General features: G+C 35.5%; 2 protein-coding genes across 2 annotated transcripts in view; one reads left to right on the top strand and one right to left on the bottom strand.

The window, feature by feature from the left end:
• Positions 1-22888, bottom strand: part of LOC114666111 (protein quaking) — a 1435209-nt gene that overhangs the window by 149512 nt on the left and 1262809 nt on the right. The gene's annotated exons all lie outside the window — the stretch shown is intronic.
• si:ch211-130h14.4 (uncharacterized) overlaps positions 1-22888 on the top strand; it is a 75988-nt gene that overhangs the window by 30543 nt on the left and 22557 nt on the right. Inside the window, exons 5-7 of the mRNA XM_028820668.2 lie at positions 11442-11528; positions 13229-13367; positions 13796-13908. Of these exons, the coding sequence (XP_028676501.1) occupies positions 11442-11528; positions 13229-13367; positions 13796-13908 (339 nt within the window). The remainder of the gene's footprint in view (positions 1-11441; positions 11529-13228; positions 13368-13795; positions 13909-22888) is intronic.

Consider the following 22888-nt stretch of genomic DNA (forward strand, 5'->3'; position numbering starts at 1 on the left):
TAAATTTCGCTTCATTCAGGCACATTTTCCAACGATTCAAACTCCAGTTTTCATTATGTTGAACTGAAAACTTTGTGTCTTCGTACTATAAAAGTAAGCATGAGCAAATTTGTCTTCCATAGGTCTGTCACCTTATCCAGTGTTGTTTCCTGCCTTTTGTTTCATAATGTCAGGATAGGGTCCAGCCAATCTCAGTGTTTTATCATAAGTAAGCAGGTTTGGAAAATGTAAGCTTGATTCTTAAGATGTCTCTTTTTCAGGTGAAAGAATGGCTGAAACCTCATGACAATAAAGCACTCAATATTAAAATATCGTTTTCATTTAAGTAGTAGTAATTGTCTGTTTTGTTACTTTATAAAACTCTGGTTTCCAAAGTCCAAGACAGTCTTCTGTGCATTCTGGTTTAATTCCTAGCTGAACACTTCATTACAGAAAAATATTGTTTAATAAATTGGGAATCAGAATAATACAATCTGTTACATTCACTTCACTGCGGTGGGTTGGCACCCTGCCTAGGATTGGTTCCTGCCTTGTGCCCTGTGTTGGCTGGGATTGGCTCCAGCAGACCCCCGTGACCCTGTGTTCAGATTCAGCGGGTTGGAAAATGGATGGATGGACATTCACTTCAGTAGAGATGACCATTTCATTTTAGTTTTCTGCATTTGTAAAAAATAAAAGATCTCTATCTTTACTAAGTATTCAGAACATTCTGTACAGGCTACAATTTTAATCCCTTAAGATTTTCACCATCTGCACTATGAGACAAGGTCACTGAAGTGCTAAATGTGTGCTGTTACACTATTTAGATTGATGCTTTAGGAAGGTTATTATGTCCAGCTTATGTGAATTAGGTCTTTCCAATTTTTTTCAAGTTTAAGATGTTTTTTAAATGTTTTCCTTTTTGCGTTTTTTGTTATTAATGTTGATAAACGTGTAACTCATGAAAGATGGATTTCACAGTAGATTACTAATTTAACCTCTCAAACATAAACCAGAAGTCTTTATTTTGCATCTCATCTTTCTTATTCATACCCCCCAGAGCAACTGTGTGGTACAACACTCTTTTTTACAAAGATTTATTTCTTTGTTGCAGGAAACTAACGTGGCATGATGTTTCATAGAGGACTACAAGATGAATTAGTTCACCCAATAAATGAGTCCATCCATCCATCCATCCATCCATTATAATTTAAAATTGTACCATTAACCACATTGTACTGTCATCAGGTATTTGAAAGAACAAATAAAATCACAATGCATTGTTAAAAGTAGAGTTACCTTTATTATTTATGGTGAACAGCATTATGACGATGCAGTGCTTGGGTCCCAAGTTCAGATATTATTTGAAATATGTGTGTGCATTTTCTTAGTACTAGTTTAACAATAGTAGATTTAAGATACTTAACATGGATTTCCAGAAGTGACTAACTAATGATGTTAGGAACACCTGCTTAAAATTAAATGAAAACATGCAACAAAAAGAACTGTGAAACAAAAAGCCAATGCCATCACCCTTTTTACTCAGTCTAGGTCAGTGGTTCTTAACCTGGGTTCGATCGAACCTTAGGGGTTCGGTGAGTCAGTCTCAGGGGTTCGGCGCCGGGAGGTCAAGACATGCACCTTACTCATATGATTCGTATGACACGCCGCGCTTGGTCATCATTAGCTGTAGGTAATTACGCTACACTGTTCGGCCAATCGGTGCTGCAGGGAATTTGGTGCACTTAGTAGTCGACTTGTGACTGTCGTGATAGTATGTCGTGAGATTTCTTTCTTAATATTTTAATCCATACTAACTATGTCGAACAAAAAAAGAAAGTGGTTGGACGAATATGTACAACATGGATTCACTTATATGACAGAACGTGATGGGAGTAAGCGTCCAATCTTCATGATTTGTAATGCCAAGTTAAGCAATTCTAGTCTAGTACCGGCAAAACTAAAAGAACACTTCCTGATGGGGAATACAAGAACACAATGCTTGCTGAATTCAAGATAAAGAGAGCCAGATTTGATGAAAAGGCCACTCTGCCTGCTTTCGGTTTTGTACCCATCAACAAACCGATCCTAACAGCATCGTACAAAGTTGCTTACCTGATAGCAAAGCAGGGCAAACCACACACCTTTGGTGAAACACTCATAAAACCAGCTGTGTTGAAGATGGCGAATCTGATGCTGGGAAAAGCAGCCGAAGTTAAATTATCACAAATTCCTCTTTCAAATGACGCCATCAACGACAGAATAGAGGATATGAGCAAAGACATCTTAGCTCAAGTACAGTAGTTGCAGATCTAATTTCAAGCCCGACAAAATGCATCCTCCAACTTGACGAGACCACAGACGTTTCTAATCTAAGTCAACTTGCTGTATTTGTGCGCTATGTGAAAGATGGCATGATAAAGGAAGATTTTTTATTTTGTAAGCCTCTTACAACAACAACTAAGGCAGCCGATGTGAAGAAACTTGTGGATGACTTCTTCAGAGGCAACAATCTTTTGTGGGATATGGTTTCTGCAGTTTGTACGGATGGAGCTCCAGTCATGTTGGGAAGAAAGTCTGGTTTTGGTGTGCTAGTGAAAGCTGACACACCACACATCATTGTTACGCATTGTATTCTGCACAGGCATGTGCTGGCAACAAAAACCTTGCCTCCAGAAATGACAGAAGTATTAAAAATTGTAGTTGAATGTGTGAACTATGTGCGAAATTGTGCGATAAGGCACCGCATTTCCAGTGAGCTGTGTAAAGAAATGGGTTCTGAATTCGAGGTACTTCTGTACCATTCTAACGTTCGGTGGTTATCCAGGGGACGGGTGCTGAATCGTGTTTTTGCTATGCGTGTGGAATTAACTCAGTTTTTACAAGAGCACCAACATCGTCATGCAGATTGTTTTAAAAATTCAAGGTTCATTCTCATTTTAGCGTACATGGCCGATATATTCGCAGCTCTTAATCATCTCAATCAGCAGATGCAGGGTGGGGGAGTCAACATCATCGAAGCGGAAGAAAACCTGAAGGCTTTTCAAAAAAAGCTGCCACTATGGAAACGACGAACAAAGAATGATAACTTCGCAAACTTTCCCCTGCAGGACGACTGTGTAAGTAAGATCGAAGACGTGTCTGGAATCGGAGATATTTCTGTAACTAAGGAACTGAAGCAAGCAGTTGCCACGCACTTAGATGAGCTTGCAAAGTCTCTCGACGGATACTTCCCTACAAGAGAGTCATATCCAGCATGGGTGAGACAGCCGTTTACCGTTTGACATTGAGACAGCAGATGTCAATGATGAATACCTCGACGAAATCATTGAAATTCAGCAGAGCCGGATTCAACAGCAACTCTTCAGAACAACAACGCTCTCATCGTTTTGGTGTCGACAAATGGTAAGTTATCCTACTATTGCTAGGAAAGCCCTGGAGATTTTTATACTGTTTGTTACAACATATCTTTGCGAGCAATCTTTTTCAAGGATGCTGGACATAAAAACGAAGAAAAGAAACAGACTTTGTTGTGAAAATGACACGAGAGTGGCAATTGCCAAGGTGAAGCCACGCATTTCTGAACTGGTCTCTCAAAGGCAACAGCAGAAGTCACACTGGTTTGCAGTAATTATTCATTATTATTGTAGCCTGGTGAAAATTAGGTGATGGGTGTGTGTTAAAATGATAAAAATAGCATAATACAATAAGTTTATTTATTGGAATACAGAAGTTTAAAAATTAAAATCATTTCAGTATGGTAGTATTAAAAAAGGTTATGTCCTTGTGAAAAGGTATGTAATTTGTTGTGAATTCATGCATTATATTGGCTTTGTTCTTTGAACTCAGTGATGTTAATACACGATTCAGTTTGTAAACCAATAAAACATATACCTATGTCTTGAATTTGAAAAAAATCATATTTTATTTTTCAATAAAGAAGGGTTCGGTGAATGTGCATATGAAACTGGTAGGGTTCAGTACCTCCAACAAGGTTAAGAACCACTGGTCTAGGTGCATTAAAAAAAGGTAAAGTTAGGATGTGCTATATCACAGAGTATTGTATCATTATCACTCTCCAACCAAGTTTCAATGAAAAATAAAAAAAACATATGTTTATTTATTTCATTTAGAAAGTTAACTACTTACTGATTAATGAACATTTAACAAAGGCACATTTAAGAGTACTCCGGTTTCCTCCCACAGTCCACAGACATGTAGGTTAGGTGCATTGGTGATCCTAAATTGTCCTTAGTGTGTGTTTGGTGTGTGGGTGTGTGTGTATGCCCTGCGGTGGGCTGGTGCCCTGCCCGGGGTTTGTTCCTGCCTTGCGCCCTGTGCTGGCTCGGATTGGCTCCAGCAGTAACCCCCCGTGACCCCATGTTAGAGATGAGACTTTGTGCCAACAGATTTAAACCATGTCTGGGGCCAGAAATAAAAGACAAAGAGTAGATGACAAAGACAGCTGCTGTACAGGCTTTTAAATGTTCAAAGCGCGTGATCGGCACGGCAGCAGCAGCAAGCCAGCAGCTGATCGAGCAAAGAGGTAAAAAAAGGTAAAAAAAAAAACTGTATTTGTTTCCCATTGTATCACCGTTTAAGAGGGGGTTTCGGAGGATTGACCGCATCTCCTTGGGGTGCGTTCAGCCCCTCTCTTCACAACATGAGCAGCAGAGGCGCAAAGTGGCTGGCGCGTAGCGCAGGCAAGGGGGAGTTGGCGAGCAAAGCAAGCAGGGGGTAAGCCCCCTAGTTCAAGTCTAAAAGTCTATAATAAAGTTTTTTACCTGTTCTTAGAATAAGGAGTGGACCCAAAGTTGTAATTTTGGCACCTGCTTAAGTTCACCACACAGTGTCCACCAAACTAGGGAAATCTTTCTTTAAAATTTCCAATGATGAAATTCAATATCATTTAGTCTGACATGCAAAATAACTACTCTAGTACCCACATTGTTTAAGATGACAAGAATGTGAGCAGCAATAACCAAAACTCGAGCACCGGGAAAGCAATGAACTTTCACACGATGAATAATAGAGACACCAATAACAATAGCATTTGAGTCATGTCCCAGTGGAAGGAAAATGGGATGGAGAAGGTGATGAAGAAACTGGGCATCTGAAAACTATTGGCAGAAGAGGTGAGAATATTCTTGCCTGAAGTTATGCCAAGTTTTTATGGTACTGGTACATCCAAGGGATATGTCAATAAGATGTTGAGTTAAAGGAAACCTGAGACGGTCTCATCCAAGGTGCAGCCTGCACATATGGAAAAACTCTTGGAATAGATGTAAAGTTCGTAATGTCACAAACTCATGCCTGGCCCAAACATTAACACCCCATCTCCTACTGTATCCTGGGTCAAATCTAACAGGATTTTCACTCTGGCAGTAAGGCCTTCTTTTTCTTCACCACCTTCAGTTCTGTTTGAACAAAATACAGCTCAAAGGTACCCTCACCAGCACTGATAGGTAAATACTAGTCTAAATCAGTCAGTCTAGTGTCAATTAGGTGATTAACTACTAGCTTATTTTCAGCAAATATCAAAAGCATTAGAATGATCATCAGTCTTCAACTTCAGACGTTCTAAGGTTTCCCAGTTTCTTTAACTGCAGATAGTTAATTAACTTTATGTACAGAACAGGACAAAACATAATAACTCTATAGCAACACTTCTTTAGTTATTTTCAAATGCTCTGTCTGTCAAAAGAGAATTGAAATTAGTCTTTTGTGTGTCATTTTGACATGAGAGAGGACATCAGTTTTGTAATTGGGTGAGATTTATCAGGTTTCTGGAGGTAGTGTGTTATTTTCGTTTTTATTCTGTTTTTCCTCCATTGTCCAATGGTTGTCACTATTTTTTTTGCTGTTTTGTGATGCTAGACTTGTGAGTCGCATGCCTTGCAATGTGTAACGTCATGATAGTTATTTGAACTTGGACTATGCATCAGGTGGCATCTGTACTTTATGTAAATAAAGGAAAGACCCAAGAAGAGAATTTAATTCTTTAGCACCTCAAAAAAGTAACAATAAAGAAATAAGAAAAATAAGTAGGCTGGACCATTGGTTTGTTTCCTGATTATTTTTGTTTTACACTTTTCTTTGTTACTGATCTATCCTCTACTGACTCACAGGTTCTCAGTCCAGCCACTGAAGTTTACATGCTCTTCCTTTGTTTTTGTGTGGATTAGGTTATTTAGTATTTCTAAATTAGTCTGATGGGAATGCTTATGTGTGTGTGAATGTACTCTGTGACAGATAAAATCCAATTGTATGCCTTTAGATGCCTAGTTACTCAGAATGTTCTTTCCACCTATCATTAAAATTCTCAATTTAAGTGACTGTATCTCTAAATTCACAAGAAGCTCTCAGGCAGCATTCCATCTATTCTTCCTGAGTTGTGTCATGGTTTTTCCTCCATTGGCCTTAAGTTCCTCATATACACGCTCCATAGTTTAAAACAATACTGCTGCCTCTGTATTCTTTTTACTACCTCCCAGTCAGGATCTACTTGCTAATACTGCATGGATAGTCTTTTTCTTTAACATTTCATCTTCTTTCCCTGTAGCTGTCCAAGAGTAGGTCCTAAGGTCCATGCTATAATAGTCACTGACAGCCTTTCTGGTGCCACTTCTTGTAGCTGCCTTCAGTGCTAAATTCTTGAATAGCTTCCATTCACATTTCATGGCCTCAACCTTCCCGGGATGTTTGAAAACACATTTAAAGGGGAGAGATGAATTAATCATAAATGAGGCATACTGTATGCTTTCTGTCTGTGCGTTCACAACTTGTTTGTGTCCCTTATGTCTCCCCTCTAAGCTAACTAAAGGGGAGAGATGAATTTATCATAAATGAGGCATACTGTATGCTTTCTCTCTGTGCGTTCACAACTTGTTTGTGTCCCCTATGTCTCCCCTCTAAGCTAACGTGTGAAAATGTGATGATAAGCTAACAGCTTGTTGCCGCTCTTTACCTGAGTATCAGGAACATCTAGCCTTAAATCAGATAAGACGAATACAATGCTGAAGTATGTCCTTTGGCAGTAGCTAAAATGATACCAAGTGTATTCATTAGCAACCTTATTTTAAAACATGGTATTATATAGAATCCATAAAAGCACATGAATGTTATTACCAATTCACTTCTCTGAAGCAGATCTAGCAGAATATTCCTCATAGTCATGATCCATGACATTTTTCCTACATTCCCCTCATCCCTGTTAAATGTTTAAGTCTTCCACTTGAAACTATGAAAGTTATTAGGTGGCAATCTTTAAAACAATTAACCCACTGTCTGAAAAAGCCTGAATGTTATTAATAGTTGTCAGCTATCAGAAAACTGTGTAAATGTGGCTCCAGGTGTTCTGTGAGACCATGGCTTGCTAGCCCCTTCACCACCACAGTGGCAGTGCTTTTGGACAATTTTTTTGTTTGTTTTTTTCCTTTTCTCAATTGTTTGCTACCAGGATAGTCACAACTTATTATAAACAATTCAGTCTGGACATAGTTTCTCTTAGCATATTATTAATGTCTGTAGTCTTTTTCTGTAATGTTTTTACTTGCTTAAATGACGGCTTATTTGACAGACATTCTGAGTCATGACAGTGCCAGTAATGCATTGCTGTCATATATGAATAACAGGAATGCTGAAAGAAATTAAATGGCAGCATTATATGCATAGTAACCATATACTATGCAGGCAGTGTGGTGCAGTAAATCCCGCTACTGACACTATGTGACCATGAGTGAGTCACTTGACCTACTTGTGCTCCATTTGGATAACCAAATGAAATGTAACCAATTGTATCTCAAATGTTGTAAGTCTCTTTGGATAAAGGCATCAGTCAAATAAGCAAATGCAAATGTATTTAGTCATGATGGATACAAAAACTTAACACCATAAGAAGGTCTAAAGGGAGGTGATGCTGTTGAGCTCATCTAGTTTGTTTCACTAACTTAACATTTGGTTTATCCAAGCACTAAATGTAACACTTTAGTTGTAAAATGTAATCCTTACTTCTCTCAGTGAATGTTTTGATGGGAGCATTACAATTCTTCAGTGGTTAAATGGCCAAGCTGAATACTTATTATAAACCGGGAACACCAATTTTGGACAACATTGCTTAGCCTCATTTGTCAGGTTTATTGTGGTGGGTTTGGGAGTAGGTGATAAGTGTTATGAAAGTGGCATTAGTGACCTTGTTGAAATGAGAAAATAAATTCTCACTGAATATTTCAAATTTCAGAAAATTCCAGAAAGATCAGCAGGAAATAAGTGATATGTCTTTGTATACATTAACAATGCAGCATCGGGTTATTGTGTACCAGGTGAAAAGACTAATCTTGATCACTATTCAATATCTACGAAACCAGATATTGAAGTACAAAAAATATTAAATATGCATTTGTTTAATTTGTAGAAAATTTTAGCAAGTAAATTAAACTATATTAACTATGCATGATGGAGACTATGGAGCAGAAGTATTGTCTTTAACCTTCTCTCCTTTTCAGCCTGAAAATAACCTTTAACATTTGTTTCCTCAATTATACATAACTATATATGCAAGAAAATTGGAAGCATGAGTGTTACATTCTGGTTCCAGAGGGGCACATTGGACTTTCCACTGCAGCTAATCTCTTACTCAAAGGATGGTTTGTGTGTTTTACTAACTAAAGTTTTAGTTTATTTTTTGAACTGTTTGTAAAGGGAATGCAATTCTATATTTCCTAGGGTGATACTAAGAGAAATTAAAGTAACTTTAATTTTATGAATTGAGTATGATATGGGATATGAGTGTAATGAGTTATTGCATTGATTATGCATTATATATTTACTTATTGTTGGGTATTATTACTATAAATTTTATTAAATATTACAGTATATATTGTATTAATGTCACACATTGTATATTTACTGGGATTTATTTTTTGTTTTGTTATGGTTTAGGATTTAAATCAAGACAATTAGTAACTACATGTCCATATACTGTTCAAGTCAGCAAAGGTATCTGCACTGGGAGTTTTTTGAAGTTAATTAGGAAAAATAAAATTGCAATACTTGATCTTTCCACGTGGGGGTGCAAAAGCACTACAACACTCCTTTTAAGTACAATAAGCAGTTAATTTAACATTGTATGAAATACAGTACAGTTTTATCCTTTCTGTGCTCTATTGAAGGTGAAGGTTTAGTTCTTTGTCTGTAGAATTACATTTTGATACTGCTGTTGTTTGACATTTACAGAATTGCTAATTTGGGAATTTGTAAGTAATATTTTGCATTTTATAATTTTTGCTGTCTTAGGCCCTTGTTTAATTCCAGACTTGGATGCTAGGGATATGGTATTTGCATGTTACTTAATTTTCTGTGGGGATCTCCAGTTTTCAATCCAATGATATAGTAGTGTTTTAAATGAATCTTTATGAGCGTGGATTTAGCTGATTTTAATAGTGCCACGGGTCTAGCATCATATAACTTCGAACTGAATATGGCAAGTTGAAGAAAATACATATCTGAATGGTATATGCCATACATAGTAAAGAAGCTGAACTTTAAAAATCTATGATTACTGTATCTTTGAATTTAGGCTGAATTTAAATACAGTACCAGATATTTTTTTCCAATTTATGAGTTGCTAAGATGATTTACATAAGAAATAAATCAAAGCTTAAATTGGAATTCTGATATTATTTTGTTTACGGTAAAACTTTCCCCATTTTATTTGAAAGGTGTAATTAATGATTTGGATCATCCTCCACTGAAAAAAATACTTTGACTCTTTATTTCACAGTATAAGTTCAACTTAATTATCTTAAGCCTTATATATATTGTGACCACTTGATGGCACTGTCGCTCCTCTAACTCAATAGACAGACACTGAGGACACGAGTTAAAAGCACCAAGAATTTGTTTATTTATTTTAAATTCTTCACAATGCCCTCCACCCACCACACTCACAAGAAAACTGGCAATAAAGCACCACAAACCACACAAATGGCTCATTTTCTTTTTGTTTTCTCCTCCACATGTCCCAGCAAGCGTTGTCCACCTCCTTCTGACTCAGTTTTGCTGGCTAGGTTCACAATGGTCCTTTATATACTGTCCAACCCAGAAGTGCTTCGGCTCTTCCGCCCACATGGGCTGCCAGCACTTCCGGGTCAGGTGGATAATGTACATGTCCTGGTTCATCCACAGCACACACTGGTGGCACCCATAACAGCCAACAGGGCTGAGATACAGAACCCCAAGTCCCAGGGTGCCCTGGGGGAATCTGGGGCACTGCTATAAAACAGGGAAGCTGCCCTCTAGCGTCTAGGTAGTGACCTAATAAAGCTGCCTTCCCCTCTCCTTCCATATCCGGGACATCCTGACTGGGTTGAGCTGAGTGGGTTGAGCTGTATGTATATACATATATATATATATATATATATATATATATATATATATATATATATATGAGTGTCTGATACTGAAATGGCAATAAAATTGACAGTTGTTACATGAGTTACATATAAGTAAATGTCTCCAAATTTAAAATTATAATCTTCACTGAATAACTATTTTTGGGTGAATGCTGTAGTTACGAATTTTAGAAAAACATACAGAATTTACAGAAAAATTGTGTAGTCATATATCTAAGTGATTTGGTTTATTTGTATTATACCAAATATACTGGTAAGTTTCTAAATCATTTGTAAACATTAGCCGTAAAAGCATAGTTTTAAGCATGGATAAGTTGGTTGCCAGGTTGCTCTGTAATCTGTTAATATGCACAATTGTACATAGGCAGATTGTTAAATCAAAGCTAATGATTCTTAACACCTCCTCACTGTATTCTTGGACATTTAAAAATGGTCTTCCATGTGTGAAAAAAACTTTTCTGTTACCCAGTTTTTATGCTTCAAAATTTTCTAATGGATACTTCCCATTTCTGTAATTTAGGCATCCTGTTGATAACAGTGAATAGTACCTTTAATGTAATCCATTGACTCTGGAAATACATTTATAACTACTGTACATACTCTCAGTAAAGTATTTTATTAAAACATTAGAGCTTTATTATTTAATGTTTGTCAACGACCCTGCTCAAGATTAAGCAGGTTTATAAAATGGTATGGTATGGTATTTAACGTTTGCTGACTTTTCAGTTGCCAGTAATTGCTTTGTATAATGAAATTGACTTAAAAGAAAAAAACTACAAACAGCTTTATGGGCTTAACAACAGGGATCCTTTAGTACAAATTGCTGAGCAAATTAAATAACCTGTTGTTTCCTCACTCAGTAACAGGAGTTGTGTTCAAGTTGCAGAGGTGGAGTTACAGCAGCAGGCAATGCAGGAGCAACCTGCTGGGTCCTAATTGATGTCCAGTGTTATTAATGGCTTCCTGTGGCTGACTGTTTACGTGTCATTTATCTTGTTCATTGTTTCTTTGCTACTAAAAGCCACCATATTTTCTTTCCATATTTCTCAGATGAGTCCTGTACATAAACTACCTTACAACAAGATATCCCATGATGATAGGTACCTTCAGTCACTTCCTAAGTCTGGGTACTATCTGGTATGTGTTTTTTGGTTTATTGCTAGTGCTTTCTAAAAGTGATGTTTATTCTGAAAAATAAAGTTCAAAAATACATAGTTAATTCAGTATGTGTGTAAAATAGGGGAGGTTGGTGGCATACTGCATAAAGCAGCTGTTTGACAACTCAAGGGAATTTGGATGGATTTCTTTCCTATTTACTGTCGTAAGGAATTTGCATGCTCTGCTTGTATCTGAATGTATTGTCTATTTTGTAATTTGATTTAATTTATCATTCCAAAGATAAGCTTGTTAGATTGACCTTTAATTGGTAGGGACAAGTGACCGCATACAAGTGTGTGAATGTTCCATGCGATGGATTGATGTTCCATCTTGTGTGGGTTCTTACCTTTCATCCAGCGTTTTGAACATGGGCTGAGACACTTTACTAACCTTTAGAAGAGAAAGTTGGTTCAGATAATGGATTCAATCACACATTTGTTATAGATTCTGTAAGCTATAACAAATGTAACACAGAGACCTGCTCATATTAACAAAGAAACATTCAAGTGGGTCCCCAGGAGAGTCCTTTTGCCTTTTCCAATTATTTGTGTTTTGTGAAACTTTTTATTTTAGAAATAAAGGAATATGTTGTAACTCCTTTATTAAGCTGGTTTACTTTTTATTTATTGGAAAAATGTAATCTTTCACAGAAAATAGTTTTTAGCAGTACATCTATCCATTTTCTCAGTCTCCTTAATCCAATTTAAGAATTACCAAGAGTCAGGTCTGTTTCAGGAGCTTTATCATACTCAGTCATTGCAGGCACATAGTAAGAACTTTATTGAATATGTAAGGAGATACAGAGTACCTGGGAAAAAACACTTCAAATATTAATGTGCACAGAAAAACATTGAACTCCAAAGACATGCTGGTTAGGTGCATTGGCGATCCTAAATTGTCTGTAGTGTGTGTGCTTGGTGTGTGTGTGCCCTGCGGTGGGCTGGCTCCCTGCCTGGGATTTGTTCTTGCCTTGCGCCCTGTGTTGGCTAGGATTGGCTCCAGCAGACCCCCGTGTCCCTGTGTTAGGATGTAGCGGGTTATATTGTCTTAAAACAGAATTATTATAGATTTTTCTTCAATGCATTATTAACTTGAAGAGTTACAGTAGATGAGGTTTAAATCCTTCTGCATCTGGAAAACAAAATAATAAATGCAACTTTATTACATGTTAAAAATTAACAAAACATTGTATCATTTGAATTTTTGTCATATCATTTTAGGGCACAAGGCAGGAACAAACCCTGGGACTGGGCACCAGTCCATCACAGGGTAAACACACACACACATAGGCCAAGTTAGTGTTGCCAATTCTCCTACCCAGCATGGCTTTGGGCAGTGTGAGTAAACCCATGCAAGCATGGGGAGAACATGCAACTTCCACACAAGGATGACCCAGGACACAAATCCTGGTCTCCTTACTGTGAAGCAACATCACCACCACTGTGCTACTGTGCCATTCAGTTGAGCCTTTATCTGGTTTTTAACTTTTCGTATTTCACAACTCTCTGTTACACATTTACCAAACTTGTGATTTATTGTTCAGCTACACTTAAAATTTCTTCGATTTCTTATTTAGTTTGCACACATTTTAAACCAATTTGGTTAAAACACAAGTGGTACAATGTGTTTTTCAGGTTAGTAATGTATTATTTTAACGCGATATATGTTCATGTAACTAGATTGTAGAAGTGCAGAATCAGCTGACAAGATGTGGATATTTGAAGACCAGAAGAGATGTTGAAGAATTTTGGCATTTGATTAGTCAGTTTCAGCATTCCTCACATTTAAAAGAGAGACTGCAAGAAATGAAATTAATGAGTTGAGTATTTTGTTTGCTTATATATAATGCACAGTAATGAAATATGCTGAATTTCTGTCATTTGTCACTTTGCCTGCTGTACAATCATTTGTTCATCAGAAAAACATTAATTTAAATAATAGTAAGCACTTTACTATTAGGAAAATATATAAATCACTTTTTACTGTTCAGCGCATTCATTTTTTTAAATTTTGGGAGTATGTAAACAATATTTGTCACACAGTACAGTAAAAGTGAAATGTAAATGGGTTAATTTAATTTTATTATATAGCTTCATAACAAAGTTGTGTTTTTTGCAAAAACTAACTTTCCTTAGTTATAGTAAAAATTAAGATATGTTGGCAAATTTCCTGAAAATCAGAAAAAAATAAATTGAATCTTCATTGCAAAGATTTTCAAATCTTAATTTGTTGTGTACTTTTCACAGTGAATGGCTGTAAGACTACACTGATGTTTCAAAATTTGCAAACCAATGATACAGTGAGAAGCCTACAAAATACCATTAGTGTTACTCAGAAAAATGGTCTACAGTCCACTCATGTAAGTAATTAATAATATTAAAAATATTTGGCTGTGATCTGTTATTTTTGTTTTTAGTTGTTTAATAGTGCAATGTTAGCTGTATATGTTACTTTGATATATATTATAAAAATGATCTGTTACTGCTTTGTGTTAATTGGAGAACTATGCAATTACAAACGTTTATGTTACATTATTAAAAATGTATGAAATTTCCAAACATGTTTGCATTCACTTGTAAAGACAGATAATCTTTGCAAATTTAAGAACATGTTTTAATTGTTTAGGAAAAGTGAAGCACCTCAGGCTGTGATTTATTAAAACTTCAAAATAAGCATTGTCAAATAAGTTCAAGTTGTTCATCGTAGCGAGTCACTGAATATTCAGCATCACATGTCTGAGCAAATGAGTAAAAATACCAATTTTATGGTCAAATTTGTGAAACTTCCATTGTTCTTCTGTGCTGGTAATGGATAAGACACTGCCTCCTGGATGATACTGTACTTTACACAGCATTGCACTGTAGGATGCCAGCTTTAGAAGATTGCACTGGTTTATTTTAACAATGAGGAGTGAATGGTAGTGAAATGCAGAGGGCAACCACAATGTGTTTTCAAAAGAAAAAAGTAAATAGACAAAGGAAGGGACAAGAAGAAGGGATCGTTTCAAGACAATTTGAAAACAGCACTGTTTAAACAAGCTGAGCTTAATACAGCTTAGATCTGTATGATCTGCCAGATAAGGAATGGACAAAGCACCCCAGCAAGCAAACTGGTCATGTTTTGCTACTTTTTTATTTGTTTATTTATTAATATTTTAATTGTTCAATTCATTTTTAATATATTGAGTTTAAAAAGGTATTCAGTTTGGTGTTTTCTGAAATTTAGCCTCAAACAAGAATTTTCATTTTAGCACATTAATAATTATTTGTTTACACTTATTTATACTGGTCCTTGACTGACTTTTTTTGACGATTTTCATAATAGACTTAAAGAATTTTATATCTGTGGTTTGTATGCTTTTTTTGGGTACAGTCAAATAAGCTCATGCCTGTAATTAGTTAATTTCAGTTTCACTAAACAGAGTAGCTTCTAATATGGGTAATGAATTGGGTCTTTTTCCAGGATTATTCTTTTGCTGCCCTGAAGCAGTTAATGAAGTTTATGACGTACAAAAAATTAATCGATGTCTCTTGCATAAAAGTTTATGTAACACAAACATTTTCACCTAGGTTACCAAAAGAAAACCTGTTTTGCTGTTTTTCATTCTTGTGTCATAAAGTAGATATGAAAATGCAAATTGACACATTTATGTGGTATCAACAGTTGAGTCCCTTGGTTTACTGTATTTGTTTTATTTGCAGAAGGCATAGGAAATCTGGTGAGAACTTGGAATTTGGCAGAAAAGAACTTTTAGAGCTGCCTGGATTTTTAAAAGAAAAAGTAAAAATTAAATGTCCAAATTTGGAAAAAGTATTAAACTTCATGGTTGCTCTTATAAATATTTTCTTAGAATTAAAGCTATGTATCTCTTAAGAATTTTGCAATATTAGTCCTTCAAAAATATGTTTCTGTAGTTGAGCAATATATATGTATGTGATTATAGTAAAATTATAAAAGCAAGATTATTATAAACATAATTAGTAATTATTACTCTGTTTAGAATTTGTGAATTTGACAATTAAAGAAAAATAATGAAGATAGTCGTCAGAACTATACTTCACTTGTTAGCATTTTTGTTAGAGAAACAGGGAAGGAAATATTCAAGTGGAAATTAGTTTTTTTAAAAAAAGCTAAAAGTAACCGATATGGCTTTGTTTCCTCATACCTTATTACTCTTATAAGCAAATTAGCCTTGAAAAGACCCATTCAGTACAACTAAATAAAGAAGAAGATAAAGGCTTTATAACAGCAATTTCACTTTTTTCTGAGGCATTTCTCAGAATGTTAAACAGAAATGACTTGTTTCACTAGATTGATGTAGTCCAGTAACAAATTCTCCCATGTTTCTTAGAGGATTTGCCTTAACTCTTTTTGGCTTTGCCTGCTTTTTGTTATTTTCCTGTCCAAGTGATCCCACATAGGTTGGAGCTCTGAGGCTATCATTCTAATGCTGTTAAGTGTTCTAACTGCATACTTTGTTCCAAGTATTTCTTTATTATGTTTGCAGTGTGTATGAGGTTGTTATCTGTCAGGATTTCATCTATGTCTCACTCCTATGATCACCTTTTTTAGTCTTTTGTATAGTTAAGCCCCAATCTCTTTTGAACTTTGTGTTTTGTCTTTGATTTGTTCGAAGACAATTCAAAAGGTTATTAGTATAAAATTTGAGTTTTAACTTCTGTTTTGGATCTGTTGTGGATCCTGTCATAGATAAGGCTCAAAATATGTGCAGACCTCAGAAAAAAGCAAAAACAAAACAGACTTGCCCTCTGTACAGCTCACCCCAAGCAGCCTGTCCCCTCAAATGTAAGAATTTTGGCCTGTACAGACCTATCCCTGCCATTTCTAAAGACGTTGTAGCATATTTCATTGGGTAAGTCTAGTGTTACTTCCTTCATATATGCATACTTTTTAGGTCTTGTACCCTTGCCTAAACAAGTTATTTAACTTAATCATATCACTCACAAAGAACCAATACAGGATCTGTTGTGCCTTTTAAATAGCCAGCTCTCACCCTATGTCATTGTTCATTTTTTTTAATAAAATAAGTGTATAGCTCACAATAAATATTATGTTTATTTTTTAATCATCATCAGGCTTTCATAAATAACATAAAAATAAGCTGCAAGATATAGTGGTATATCTGGTCTTCAATTAAATAACCAGTGTTTTCATATACTGTAAATCATTAAGTAATCACAATACATTTCTTTGAAAAACCAAAGTAAAATCTGTGTTGACTAGGGGGCTCCGCCCCCTGCTCGCTTCGCTCGCCAACCCCTGGTGTTGGGAATGACAAAGAGCGTGATGTATGAATGAGATATAGAATAGTGTGACGGTGTAGATGATGCAAATAGAAAGCAAACAATAAAGTGTGTGGCACAGTGTAAAGGTTTATTTGAAAATTTCTTTGTACACGCCGTTTAAGTGTAAAAGGTAATTCCAGCTCAGAACTTGTAAGGTCATTTAAGATGGTTATTGTTGTGATCAGAGTCAAGTTTGTCAGAGCTTAGAAAGACTTGTGTCTTTCCAGGAAGTAATGGGATGACTTGGGTATTTATGTTTTCCACATTAATATTTTTTGGACATAATATAGTGCATTGTGTTAAAAGGGGCATTTGGTCTAATGAGATTGCTGTTCCAAATCTCTCTGTAACTAAGTCGTCGCAGATAAAGGCTTGAGGAATTGTAATAATATGTGGCTGAAGTCCATCTGTATTGGTGAGTGTACCATCTCTCAGTTGTAATAAGCAATTGTTATGATCTGGTTGTGGACATCGTATCTTTTTTACTAACTGTATCTTTTGAAAGCAATGCCAATTGTGTGCGTATTTTAAGGTGCACTGAACAATAGCTGAGTGCATGGCATCTGGAAGAATAGCTAATCACTGTCTAAAATCTTCTCCTCATAAAAGTACCTTTCCTCCAAATCGAATATTATTATTCATAAACGTTTGTTCATGCCATTGAACATTCATCAATAAACATTTTTTCAAGACGGATGTCACGTGCAGTGCCACTGTTAATGTTCATAGTGGATTCCGATTTGTAGGATCTAATGTAGTTGATAAAGATTTCACTTTCAGGTACATCGTCAGTTATAAGCTTCTGTAGATATTCAGGATATGAATGTAAAGAAGGCAGTCTAATTTGACCCTTTTGACAACAACGTGTAAATGTATAACTTGTATTGCCAGTTGTTTCTTCAGGGAAGTGAACTGAATGACAATGATTGCAAATGACATTCATTAATCCGAATGAATTTTCCTGGTGTATGTTTTGCTTGTGCCGTTTGAGAGGCGCGTTGTTGCATATGTAGTATTTGGGACGTGTTGTTTTGGAGCTGTAATCGATTTGCCTGTGCTGTGTGAGAAGCCCGTTGTAGCCTTCGCTGCCATTAACGTATGTCTGAGACGGGAGGTGTTTCGTTTTGAATCCGTGCCTGTTGCGATGCAGCACTTTGATTGATAGTTTGCATCATGTGGATCTAGGATGTAGATTTGTGCATATTAAATGAACTATTGTAGGATCTAATGCAGTTCATAAAGTTTTTACTTTTAGGTACATCGTTAGTTAGAAGCTTTAGTTGAGCTTTGCGTTTTTGGAGTCGAGTCATTTTTTCTTTTAGAAATATGGATAAGTAATAAGGAGTATTGCACTCACTGTTAATATGGAGCCTTTTCTGCGGTTGAACAGTTAATAGTGCCTTATTGTAATGAGATCCACCTATGCTGCATAGCCGTCTATTTTGTTGTTTCTTTCGTGTTCGTGTGTTTGTTCCTGTTATCCTTTCCTTTTCGTTTTGTACCCGTGACCGTGTATTCATGACTTGTTTTTTTTTTTTTGGGTCCAGTTTCGTGTGCAATGTGTTTCGTGCTTTGCCTGAGTTTCCTCATTTCTCCATTTTTCCTGTGCTCACTCCTTTTTTCTGTGGTCTTGTCCGCCTCTCGCGGCCCCTCATCCGCCTCTCTCGCCCTCTTTTGTCCGCCTTTCTCGGCTCCTCAGCCGACTCTCGCAGACTCTTTTTGCGCCTGCGCAGTATGTCTTTTTGCAGCTACGGCCCATTGCCGGATGTGCCTGCGTCCATCATCCGGTTTAGCATTCTCGGTTAGTAATATGGATTTTCACATCTATATATATTATAATGTAAAGCTAGCTGACTCACTCACTCACTCACTCACTCACTCACTCACTCACTCACTCACTCACTCACTCACTCACTCACTCACTCACTCACTCATCAACAAAACACACCTTTTCCCATTTAGTTAAAAAACATTATTTGGCAGAATTACATATCTAAGTCATTAGGTATCTGCTAAGAAACGGCATTTTGATGTATCAATGTTTAGGGGTAAACCACCATTTTACAACAGAAAAATGAAATACCCCAAAATCTCAAAAAAAATACTTTGTCTGATTTGATTCAAATTAGGATAAATTGTAGAAAAAAAGAAAATTAACCTACACCTGTTTTTTTTTAATTTATCAATATCTATTAATTTTAATCCAATACACAAGAACCATGCTGTGCTAAGATGGGGCTTTGTTGCTAAGAAAGAACACAGCAGAAACACTTGAGCAGCACTGACCAATAGGGTGGATGGACGACTGAAGGTGGGGCGGTATCCAACTCCACCCCCAACCTCCATAATCATTTATGTATACGTGTGGCTACATACTTTGAATAGGGGCCCTCTCTCCAAAAGACTTTACATATGTATTCTCATTTGCAGACTTTAAAGTGGAACCACATACACCTGACGAAAACCATGAAAAGAAATGCTCGAGTGACCAATGTAAACAAATGAAAATCTAATGATAATACTATATGAGGTGACATTCAAAAAGTTTCTGCACTTTCTTAAACTCTATTTATTAAGAATTTCAAAAACAAATTTCCATCACTTTTCTAGTCACCTTCATTTGCGATGCAATTTTCCCAACTTTTTAATGCCTAATTTCTACTCCTCCCACCTTCACCGTTTCCAACAAAAATGTACAAGTGTGGAAACTTTTTGAATGTCCCTCGTATACTAAACTTTTACATTATTCCTACTGATTACCTGTTTCATGAAAAAAATAACACTTTCCTGTAAAACTGTGTTCTGCAATGATCATCAGCAAAAGCCAAGCCACTATCAAAAGCAGTAATTGATGTAATACGGGAATGTTTTACTCATGGACAATTGTGTATCTAATGGTCAAGAGTATGCAGCTCCATTGATCTAGTAATATTATTATTATTACATGATAGACTTTATGCAAGCCAACTTGTAGCATTTGTGATACAATTGGTTACCTTTCTTTTGTTTTTCCATTTGCAGCATAGGTAGGTGAAGTGACTTTCTCTTAGTCACAATATGGCAGTAGCAAGATTAAAACCCATAACATCAGGGCTTGAAGTCCAAAACCTTAACCACTACACCAGACTGCCCGTTAATGATATTAACCCATGACAAAAAAAAAAACTATGAATGTTGTTTACAGAGACTTTTTACATAGTACTTCTGATAACACATGATTAACCAATGGCAGTATAACTGAGTTCCACTATCATACAAAATTTCATGGTTGGAGCTGGACAACAGAGCCAGATCAGAATATAAATATGAATATGGAATACTGTATAATCTATGTTTAATTTACAGGCTATATGCAAAATTGAGTATTTTTATTGTAGCACAGTAGATGGATGAAGAAAGAGAAATTTATGTATAAACAGAAAAAGTAATGACAATTTTCCTGCTATCTCACTTAGCATCAGTTTATAGGTTTTATAGTCAAACTCAAACACAAGTCTGTTCGCTCATATACAGTACATGCCTGGTTGAAAAGAGCATTTGCATTTTCTTTTCTCTTTAGTCCTCTGTTTATTATTGCCTTTAATGCATTTCTATTGCAAACCTTAGTACAAAACTTTATATATACCTTTTATGCATTTCAAGCAAACAAGGCCATGGATTACTCAAAAAAGTCTAAAGTTTCAATATTCTTTCATAGCAGCTTTGCAACCTGTATTTTAACCCACTTTTCTCCCTCCTTGTGTTGAAAATTTGTAAAAACATATCTGGGCTGAATGTAGATTAGAGTCAACCTATATTCCAGTTATACAGTAGGTGCATTATTTTATTTTAAAAAGCTGCACAGTATTTTGTAAATGTTTACCATCCACATATAGCTTCTGTTCATTAAATAACAGCTGTTAGCAGTACATGAGCTAAACACCTATTAAGAATCAATTGACAACAGTCAGTAAAAGGCCATTTTGAAATCTTAGCCCACACCATTAATGTGTTTTCTTGTCTATTGGACCCCAGCATTGGGTGTTTATGTTGCTTAATCAAGAAAGTCTGTTTTTTGTAAATGAGCTTTTTTTTGCCTATATGCTTTTGTAAAATCTAATGTGAATTAAATATAACATACCAGGGTTTGTATCTGCATCTCATAAACCTTACAGCCTGATTTGGATTGATCAAGTCAAAGTTCATCAGCACTTGTTAGGGAATCCAGTAAGGTAATGTAAACTAATAATAGTAATAAATAATAATGTTTGAGGTAATTTTTATACTGTGTTCTTCAAAAACTTCTCAATTTAAATGAAACAAAAGCAAAACAATGATAAAGCAAAATGGAAAATAAATATAAGAAAAATAAAGGTACAGTATATGAATTTCCCCTTGGGATTAATAAAGTATCTATCTATCTATCTATCTATCTATCTATCTATCTATCTATCTATCTATCTATCTATCTATCTATCTATCTATCTATCTATCTATCTATCTATCTATCTATCATCTATCTATCTATCTATCTATCTATCTATCTATCTATCTATCTATCTATCTATCTATCTATCTATCTATCTATCTATCTGCATTTTGCACTGATTTATAGGCAGTGAAAGCGTGCGACAGTGTTTAGCAAAATTCTCTGAAGTCTGCAGAGCTAATCTGTTTTCAGAGCTAATCTGTTTTATATCTAAGAGTAAATCATTTTTCAACTTACTTTATCCTAATTAGAGATGAAGGCAATACCTTTAATAAATTGGTATGGGGCTGAATACAACATATAAAAGAAAGTGGAAAAATCTTCACATGGGAGTAAAGAGAAAAAATACAATTTTTCTGTTGTTGAAAGCAATGTGGGCAGTGCCATGTTTAGCTCTACTGCCTTAGCTCCACACATCTGTGTTCAACTCCCACCTAGGTTATGTGGAATTTGTATGTGCTCCCCATATTCAAATGGATTTTTTCATAGTTTTCTATTTTTTCCACATTAAAAAATAGATAATTCCTGACATAATTTGTTAGCTCTGAATTGGTGTCCAGGTAATAGTATAAATAAATGTGCCCTGCTTCCTGTTCAGGGTTAATTCATGTATTTAAAAAAAGACAAATAATAATGGACTTGTCTTAATATTTCTGTCATTTAAAACACATCAAAAGAACAATTGATTAAATCAACTGTATTTAAAAAGGGATCAAAAATAGTATTACTTAAACTTAAAAAATGTCCCTTGTATTTGGACTATTTAAGGAAAAATTCTGTTCCTTGCACAATAGAATATTTATATTTTTTATTTTCATGTAACCCCTGTACTGTTTATTTATTTGTTCAAGTGAGACGTACAGTATAACAAAATATATTGCTGTTATTGTTGGCAATGAGTCTCTAACTCTGTTTAGTAAGAGTATGTATAATGTTAGTAGGGTAATGCAACTTGTGCAAGTACCTGTGCACTAGAAATTAGGAAGGTAGTAAGAAGAGTAACAGGGACATGTGCCTACAAGTATTTCATTAGTGTGAATTCTCACTGCTACCCTGACAAACACATGTTGATAACACTATGCAGCATCCATACCAGACTGAATTCCACATGTCTTTGGGAAAACTTTATGAAAGTCTCAGATGACCTCTGATTCTTAGCATTAGTTAATTATGCACCAGTACAAGTTATGCATTTAAATAGCCAATTTTAGATTTTAGCTTGTTGTCTATTAGGGTCTTTTTTATTTTGTCAGAAAAGAAGGAATTCAGTTACTGTTTATAGTTCGATATAAAATCATTTAAAATGTAAGAGATATTCTATAGAAAAGTAGTATTCTTATTAGTATACAACTAATAAGCTGTAGATATATTAAAACATACAACAAAAGCAATTTATTAAAATTGTCTTTTTTGCCTTAGGCTCTACTGTGAAAACAACAGTGATTTTTTTTTGTTTTGTTAGTATTAATATATTTCATGATTTTATCAAAATCTCAATCCATTATGAGAATTTTGTTCTGGTTTTACTTCAGACTTGCTCTTGTGAGGTTTGTATTCTTGTGTTA

The sequence above is a fragment of the Erpetoichthys calabaricus genome, chromosome 15 (genome assembly GCF_900747795.2).
Source record: "Erpetoichthys calabaricus chromosome 15, fErpCal1.3, whole genome shotgun sequence".
In the NCBI taxonomy this organism is placed as follows: Eukaryota; Metazoa; Chordata; class Cladistia; order Polypteriformes; family Polypteridae; genus Erpetoichthys; species Erpetoichthys calabaricus.